General features: G+C 49.9%; 1 protein-coding gene across 3 annotated transcripts in view; it reads left to right on the top strand.

Annotated features, from left to right (window-relative positions):
* The first annotated feature begins 1,748 nt into the window (after nucleotides 1-1,748).
* Nucleotides 1,749-9,159, top strand: part of KLHL14 (kelch like family member 14) — a 61,103-nt gene continuing 53,692 nt past the window's right edge. The window contains exons 1-2 of one of the 3 annotated variants that reach the window (XM_057397700.1): nucleotides 1,749-1,832; nucleotides 3,383-4,368. In XM_057397700.1, coding sequence (XP_057253683.1) covers nucleotides 3,428-4,368 — 941 coding nt within the window. In that variant the 5' untranslated portion in view covers nucleotides 1,749-1,832; nucleotides 3,383-3,427. Of the gene's footprint in view, nucleotides 1,833-2,179; nucleotides 2,442-3,032; nucleotides 4,369-9,159 lie in introns of those variants that run through there. The other 2 variants (XM_057397699.1, XR_008970708.1) reach the window with 2 other exon arrangements.

Raw genomic sequence — 9,159 nt, 5'->3', positions numbered from 1 at the left:
GATGGGGCTTGAGTCTTTTACACCAGATAAAACTTCCTGTAAGTGCTCACCTGTCTCCTTTCATGTGCATTTCATTCAAGGGCATACATTCCACCTTTTTTTTTTTTTCTGTTTTTTTCTTTTTTTTTTTGACAATTGGAGGTTTGACAACAGACGAACAGCGCTGTAAATGTGAGGGTGCAATATATCATGAGATAAAGTGTGGAGAACATGTCCTCTACCAAAATGCCCCTTGGTGGAATGAAAAAGCCCCAAATGTCTACAATGAGAATTTCCTCTGTTTCTTACAACTATAAAGGATCAAAAAACAAAACAAAGCCCCAACCTATGGGCTGTGCTGTGCACGTTTCTAGGGTATCAGCTCTGGCAGAAAGTTGAAAGGTTACATTTGTGAAATAGCAGCTGCTTTCCTGCCATTTGATTCAGGCTTCTGCATTACAAAGTCTTGAAACTGAAAGACAAATCTGACAATATGCTAATCTTCCAATAAAAAAAAAAAAGTGACTTCTGAACCCTTATCTGTTGAAGAGCTGACAGTGAAGTTCAGAGACGGTTGTCTAACCAGACAAAACGATAGAGAAAATATGCCTTCAAACAAGATCATAAATCTTCAACAGTGCAGGGGAACAAATGTAAAGGGAACGTTTTACCACTAACACCATTTAGTAGCCTCACTTTCTTTCTCTCCCTTCCACCCCTCCAGCCTCATCATACTTGCAAGGAAAGGAGATGCATCCTGTCAAAGCAATAATATAAATACAAAGGGTGGGGGCGAGGGGGTGTATGTGATGATACTGGGTGCTGAAATCAGACATTATTTTCACCACATTTGGGGTGTGGGGGGAGAGTAGAGACACAAACCAGATACTGTGAAACCTGAATATAACAGACTTACCCCCTCCCCCCCCCCCCCCCAGCACACACACACTCGCAGACAAAAAGTTTGCATATTGCACAAGGCGCTTGAAGATCATAAATCTATGCATGAGAAAGATGTAGTGGAAATTTTTGGGGGGATTAGAGTTTATTTTTGTCATCTCTGTGAGACAGCTACTCATTCATCCAGATCACAGCTAAGAAAAAAGCTGGTCACAGAAATTAGCAGTTTCAGCTCAGCAGCAAAGTCGCCAGCCTGTGAAGGCAGAGAGAAATTGACTAATTAGCAATGCGCACTAAAACTTGACGGTTCTTTATAGAGAGAGAGAAGAGAGAGGGAGAGCAAGAGGGAGGGAGGCGGGGGGGGGGGGGGGGCCTCGCTTTTTCCCCTTCTTTCTTCCAAAGATGTTTGAAATCGCAGTCATTTACGCTCGACAATTTTTACAATAGCCTTGAGCCATAATTTTGCGAGTCTCTCCAGCATCCATCCCCCTGTATGGTCTCTCTCCACTGGCCATGCACGACCGTTTCTCTCCCCAACCGTGGATTTCCTATTACTCTCGTTACGACTCACTGAGCCCCAGGCCCAAGGATAATGATGTGTTGTTTCTTGGTAGCATAATTTGTCACACGTACATTTTTTCTTCTTCTTCTCTTGCAGAAAGCTCTGCGCTCTCTCTCTCCCTCTTTCTCTCTCTCCCCTTCTCTCTCTCTCGTACATTTTCTTGCTGTTGCTAATTCATGGTGATCAAATGATGTACGACAAAATAAATTGTAAAGAGTGACTGCTCCGAGTTGGGAACCAGAAGGTTTTTGGTGTTTTTTTTTCTTTATTTCTTTTCTCTTTTTTTTTTTTTTTCGGAAGGAGCGAGCAAACCTTTAAAAAGGAAGGACAATTGATTTTTTTTGGGGGGAGCTTAAGTGAACCTTTACTTTGGCAGCTGGTTGTGGAGCAGGTAAGTTTCTGGCCTTGTGTCTAACCGTCTCTGTGCATTTTCTCGTGTCTCCTGATTTGTTTGTTGTTGGGGGAAAGGGGTGCCTGTGTGTGCCGGTGTGTGTGCTGGAAGTGTGTGCGGGGGAAGGGGGGGCAGTTGTGTAACGAACGCGTTTGCAGAATAAACTCCGATTGCAAGAAATGGGCAAAACGAGGAAGAAAGAAGGGGAGGGAGAAAGAGGAGGAGTGTGTGTGTATGTCTCTGTGTGTGTGCATGTATGTATGTGTGTGTGTGTGCGGTGGGGAGGGGGGGGATTGACGGGTCCACTTAAAGGGAGAGGCTCCGGGAGGTTTCTGTAGCCGGCGGCGGGGCGCGGAGCGGGGCTGAGCGGCGGCGGGGCAGGGGAAGCGGCTGGAGGGAGCCCCTCGCTGTGCCGATAAATGGGGCGAGGCGGGGGTGAAGGGAGGCAGAGGAAGCCCAGCGCTGCTAAGGAGCGACTGAGCGCGTTGCAATGGCAGGAGCAGGTCTCGGCGGGATCCCGCTGAGGAGGAGGAGGAGGAGGAAGAACAGCGGCGGCGGCGCTGCGCGGGATGCGGCCAGCGCGGGTCGGTGGTTGCGCAGACCCCGCAGGTGCGGCCGCAGCTCGGGGCCGCCTCGCTGACCCCCCTTTCCCGGGACGGGCACGGGGTCGGGGGTCGCGGCGGGGCCCGGTCACTCCAAGGGGCCGCCGGGCAGGGCCCTGCTCCCTGCCCGCCTCCCCGTCCTTCCCCCAACTTGAACTTCACGTAGTTACCGGAGTTCCAGCAGCGGCGCCGTCTGCTGCGAGGAGAAGCGAGCCGGGCAGGACAGTGGCGGGCAGCCCCTCGCCGGGCCCGGGGCTGCCGCTCCCACTCCACCCCCCACTTGCCCCAGTGTACGAAGTATTGCAAAGCCCCGCGGTGGGAGTGGGGCTCAACTCCAGGACCTGGCAGCACCGGGGCCCCCGCCACGGGAACGCAGCCCTCCGGCCCCGGAGAGGAAGCGGGTCCCGGCGGCGCTGAGTTGGCAAAGCGGGCGGAGGGGGCCGGGGGCAGGCGGCGGGGCTGGTTGCTGCCTTCCCGGCAGTTTCAGTCACTTGGTAGTTTCTCTTGGCATCGCGGAGTTTGGAGGGCTTATTTTGTGTGTGTTTGATCGCTTGGGTGCTTGGTGGGGTCGAGGTTTTTTTTTTGGTCGCGGGGGAGAGGTGGCTCAGCTTTGAGAACGTCCCCGGCTTCCTTGCTCCTCCCCTGGAGAGCAGCCCGGTTTGCACCGAGGAGGGAGGAGAAAGGGGTGGTGTGTGTATGGGGGGGAGGGGGGCAAAAAATAAACCTCCTTCAGCCCTCCCAAGTTGCGGCCCCTCCGGACGAGCCCGTCCTTGCCCGGGGCGGGGGGCGGCTCGGCAGGCGGAGGGGAGCCCGTCCTCGGCAGCATCCCCCCGCCACCCGTGCGCGCACGGCAGGATGCGCCCTCCGGGCCTCTAAAGCTCTTGTGTTTATTACTGTGTCGTCCCGTGTGTCCCCCCACCCCGCTCTCCTCCCCACCCCTCTGCCCAGGTTGGAGGAGGGTTTAAAAGGCAGGTGTGCCGGCGGCCGCTCGCCATGTCCAGATCCGGTGATAGGACGTCCACCTTCGACCCCAGCCACAGCGACAACCTGCTGCACGGCCTCAACCTGCTGTGGAGGAAGCAGCTCTTCTGCGACGTGACCCTGACGGCCCAGGGCCAGCAGTTCCACTGCCACAAGGCCGTGCTGGCCTCCTGCTCCCAGTACTTCCGATCCCTCTTCTCCAGCGGCGGTGGGAGCGGCGGGCACCCCCACGCCCTGGGGCTAGGGCCCGGCGCCCAGGACGGGCTCGGGGGACCGCCGAAGGAGCCGCCGCCGCCGCCGCAGCCGCAGGAGGAGCCTGGCACCCCATCCTCCTCCCCGGAGGACAAGCTGCTGGCCAGTCCGCGGGCCATCAACAACCTGGTGCTGCAGGGCTGCTCGTCCATCGGGCTGCGGCTGGTGCTGGAGTACCTGTACACGGCCAACGTGACCCTCTCGCTGGACACGGTGGAGGAGGTGCTGTCTGTGAGCAAGATCCTGCACATCCCCCAGGTCACCAAGCTGTGCGTGCAGTTCCTCAACGACCAGATCTCGGTGCAGAACTACAAGCAGGTGTGCAAGATTGCCGCCCTGCACGGCCTGGAGGAGACCAAAAAGCTGGCCAACAAGTACTTGGTGGAGGACGTGCTGCTGCTCAACTTCGAGGAGATGCGCGCCCTGCTTGACTCGCTGCCCCCCCCCGTCGAGTCGGAGCTGGCGCTCTTTCAGATGTCCGTGCTCTGGCTGGAGCACGACCGGGAGACCCGCATGCAGTACGCCCCGGACCTCATGAAGCGCCTCCGCTTCGCCCTCATCCCGGCTCCTGAGCTGGTGGAGCGGGTCCAGTCGGTGGATTTCATGCGCACCGACCCCGTGTGCCAGAAGCTGCTGCTGGACGCCATGAACTATCATCTGATGCCCTTCAGGCAGCACTGCCGGCAGAGCCTGGCCAGCAGGTGAGGGGGGCGCCGGGAAGACTGGGGGGAGGGGGAGGGGGGCTTCCCTCACGAACGCCCCTCGGCGGCTTCTGGCTGCGGGGGAGTGCGGGAGCCCCCGCGGGAGCGGGCCGGTGGCTGGCAGGGACCGCGCGAGGGCCGGGCCGGGCCGGGCCGGGCGCCCGCCGGTGGGGCGGGGGGCGGCGCGGAGGCTGCGACCGGGCCGGGAACCGGCTAAAGGGCGGCGGCGGGGACGAGCCGACCCACCCGCCCCCGGTGCCGCCAAACTTTTCGTCGCTTCCCCTCGGCCCGGCGGGGCCGCTGCGGCCGGGGGGTGGCGGTCGCCGGCCCTCCGGAGCGGCGGGAGAGCCGGCCAGGGCAGGGGCAGGCAGCGCGGCGCCGGGCAGCGTTGAGGGGCGGGAGGCCTCCTGGGAGGCGGCAGTACCCGCCCCGCTTCCCGGCCTCCTGTCGCGCCTGCGGCGGTGGCAGCGCCCTCAGCCATCGTGCCCGGCCCGCGGGGCTCGTGTGAATGTGAGGTGTCACCGTGAGTGGGGAAACCTGTTGACCTGTTGTGGTATTTGTTGTAGGCCACGTTTGTTTATTGTATTTCCCCCCACAGTGTTACTCCTAACAAGGAGTTGCATCCTCAGGGTGTTTTAAACTGTAATATCCGAGCTCTAAATCTAATTAATTATATTCATCAGTAACTCCGTTATCTGTGCACATCCCAGTGTTTGGTGTTTGGACAATACGTCCGTATTGTGCATGGAAACTTGTGACTTCGTAGCCCTTACGTCTATGACATGTCAGTTATTTTCATTTAATAAATCATGGTGTCAAAGATTGACAATATGAGGTTGGTGTTAGGAAGTGAAAGCACAGCATGTAGTTTAATGAGCAGTAAATATACCCGAAATGAAGGGGGTATTTATTTTTCTCCTTTTAAAATAACGTTTATACTTCATTTCATTCAATGAATAGAAAGATAATACCATTTTCCATTGGTATTATACAGTGGCACAGTAACGCAGAAATCAAAGCCCACTTTGTATTATTCAGCTTTTTAACTAATAGGTGGATATTATTAATGACTTAACAGCAGCTAGAAAAACTAGGATGTTATTAAATATTTTAGATAATATGCTCTGTTAGCATTAATGCAGAGGATTCTTTATATCTTCATATAATTGGTACCCTGATGCTTTAACTTTGGAAATGCTGTGCCTTCTTTCATTATCACTGGCTAGCTCGCTCTATTAGTGTTTTGTTGTGCTTATCACCTTGCTGTCTAACCAGTTCTCACTCATAACCTTACAGTAAGAAATAAATACCAGCATTTTGCAGTGCAAACTGTTTTTGAGACGCCACTGTTGTAGCTGGTGCATACCCTTTGCATTTCAATATTCAAAACTGTTGACTTTCAAAAATGCAAAACCCACCACTTCCTCCTTGGTCGAGGTGCTGCATTTGAGGCGGAGGAATGCCGGGGCTTGTGTCCTGGTGGATTGCTGAGATACCAGCCGGCTTGGTTCAGTGAAGATACCTTCCAGCTTCAGTGGTCCATGTCATTTGAAGGATATGTAGTGGTGTTCTGACCACTGAATGCTTACAAGTGTCATGGATGCTGCGAGAATCTGATACTCCTTGTGCTGGGAGCTGGCTTCCCCTGTAAGTGGGAGTGTACGCAAAAGGTTCCACTTTATGTAGACCTAAGTTTTGCTTACTTAATGACTTACAGGGGACTTCAAATACCACAAATACCATGGGGTTTATTTGCAATAGGTCTGCACATATGTGCAGACAGTGGCATTTCAGAGACCCTTAACCATAGTTAAGGTTCACCTTCTCAACTTTAATGTGTGTTTAATGACAGCGTCGTAACTAGTTTCTCTTGATTGGGTTCTTTGGTGGTGGTGAAATTAGACCAAAACCATTTGGATTTCTCTTATTTATGAGGAGGCATTAGAACTTACTCAAAATACTAAAATGTTGAAGAGAGATGCTGAAATGCTCTGTGATACAGGATGCGATTGGTATATTTTCGGTTTTGGTCATGGATAATATTCCTGGGAATTCATAAAGGTCACAAAGGCCCGTCTTTGAAACTTAATCACTTTAAGATTTCATCAGGCTGCCTAAATGTTCAGATGCCTTCTTAAACATGAATAAAGAAGTCATACACAAGACTAGAGATTTCCAGACACATCCTTCTTGTTACTCATAGTTTCTCTAAAAGTTGTAATTTGAACAGGTTGACATTCATTCAGTAAAATTTTATTGTAAGGAACAAAATCTTTAGAGTTCCTGAAGTTACTGATTTGCAGAAGGAAATCTTTAACAGCAAGGACTTTAAAACTTTGATTACCTCTTTTGTGAGCAACAGTGACCTTGGTAATTTGGAATTTAAAGTTTAATGAAAGGTCATTCATAAAATATTCACATGTCTTTAGGAAGAGATTAACTGTTCCTCTTGTGCAGCATAATACTTACTGCACAGTTTGGTGTGGGTTGGTGAGAAATAGAAGCAGCACAGTGGTGCAGCCACCTGCTTACTGTGTGTTGAAGAAATGAGGAGTATCACACTCAGAACCAGCTGATACCTTTTTTGCCTTTTCAAAAGAACATATGTTTTATTGTAATATACTGCTTAAAAAAACACGTGTACACATGCATATGTACATACCTGTTTCTGCACTATCACTTTGGAGTACTTTGAAACTGAGGCCACTTACATTTCTTAAAATAAGTACAATGGGAAGTTTTAACTGTGAAGTTAACACTGGTTATTTCTTTAAACTTGTTCTTTATGTGGTAAATCCCACGTGCTTGGTTTTCTGACAAACACAAGTTTTTACTGTTGTCAGGGCTGGAGGAAAGCAGTTTTGGATCATAAAACTAGTCTGTGTGGTGTGAGCAGGGTTGCTTAGAAAGTTTGTGCTACAGATGCAGAGCCTGCAGTGCAAGTGATACTGGGGGGCTAGTAGTTACCTGGGTTGTCTTTTGTGCCTCAGTGAAAAACACTGTCTACTTGCAGGGAGAGAAAATTTATTTTTCCTTGAAATTTCCTGAGAGAAGGTAATGCCTGAATGCCCTCAATCTGTAAAATTATGTTTCAAAGTACAGCAACTAGACAATCGTAGTTTAAGAAGTTGAGGAATGACGCTCCTGACTTGTGAACCTTGGCGTGAATACCGAGGTTCAGGACTTCACCACAGCAGGTGTGTGTTTTGGTTCTAATCTGGCACTTGATCAGGTGCTCTACTCTAAGCTAAGTAATTCTATTAACTCTGTGACAGTCACCTGCAGCAGGGCCTCAGCGCACAAACTGCTATCACTGACCGACTCTTGAGGCACAGTCAGTTTTGACATCAGTAGGAAAAATCCCAGTTGATTTCACCACCCATTGTGGTGACCCTGAGTGTTAGGCTTAAATGATGTTTGTCTGTCCCTGAGAGACGTAGGTACATCTGTGCTGTGTCATGTTGTCTGTAGTTCTGGGACTAAAATGAATTTAGATAGAGGAATGCTCTCCTTCCCGTTATTTATTTGACTGTCTGGACTTCACTGGAGTATTGAGTTGATTAAAATGTCTCTGTGCTTTATTTTGTAATATATTTTATATAATACACAGTATGTGTTTTCAATTTTTAAAAAGTTCTGGGTTAGAGCATTACCATGTTGCTGGGAAGAATGTCACTTTCAAAAATGAGTGAGCTAGTGAGAATTATTATTGCTCCCATGTTTACTTGCAACAATGAAAATGGTTAAAAACACATCACCTCTGTCAAACGCCTGGCTTTTTACTTTAATTTTGCTTGTGCTCATGCACAGTGTAGCTGTAGACAGAGAAAGGAGCATTATAGAAAAATACTTGCATTACAGCGCTTATTGTTAAATGATTTACCTAAATATTGTTGCCTTTTTGTAGAACATTGCTCTGATTTTATGGTTTCACTCGCCTGTAACTATTTAGAATGACTTGTGTTCCAGACAGATATGAGAAGGAAGGCAGGGTAGGAGGAAGCATCCCCTTGTGGCCTGGGAGTTTGTTGGGTGCAGGACATAACGCAGCTCTTCTCATTTGGGCTGGTCAGCTGCTTCCAGGATTTGCAGGCACAACTGCATCAGGTACCTGAAGGCAGAGGGGAATGAAGAAAGTAAAGCTGGGAGAGAGCGGAAGATGCAGAAAAACAAAGGAATTGAGATACCCCAAGGGAGAAACAGGACACAAGTAGCGGAAGCAAAGCAATACAAAGGAGGGGAAAGGAGAGAGTAGGACAGATTTAAGGGGACAAAAGTGAAAGAATAGAATAACAGACAGGAAAGGAGACAAGGAAAACAAAAAAGACCCTGGCAAATAAAAAGAAGAAAGGGAATGAAACAAAAGGGAAAAAAAAAACCCTAATTCTTATCAGAAACAGCATCTGTTGTCAGTAACAGATGAGTATTTCGGTGTCTGGAAAAGCTATTTCAGATGTGGGGGAAGAAAAATGGACAGGGGTCAACCAGCTGATGGAGATGGGAAAGGTCATAGGCAGGAAATATGGAATTAAAGAGAAAGAGAGAAAGGAGGAAAATAAGAAGAGGTAATTAGGCTAAGCCTGACCATGCTGTTTTCTGGGTTCAGTGAAGTCCCAGCATGTTCAGACCTAGCTGTTTTTCTGTAGTTCTTGCTCCCTGGACTACTAGACTTTGGGGAGATTAGAAGAGATTCTGGTCCTGATAAAGCTAACTGTAGAGATTTTTATTTTAATTCAGTTTCAGTGGGGAGAGAATGTCATCCACGCTGCTTAGTGTTAGTGGATGCCACTT

This window comes from Pezoporus wallicus, unplaced genomic scaffold (assembly GCF_028554395.1).
Source record: "Pezoporus wallicus isolate ANWC-B61680 ecotype Strahan unplaced genomic scaffold, APGP_CSIRO_Pwel_v1 contig_227, whole genome shotgun sequence".
Lineage (NCBI taxonomy): Eukaryota > Metazoa > Chordata > Aves > Psittaciformes > Psittacidae > Pezoporus > Pezoporus wallicus.
The sequence above is the reverse complement of the archived record's forward strand: the minus strand, read 5'-3'. Positions and strand labels throughout refer to the sequence as shown.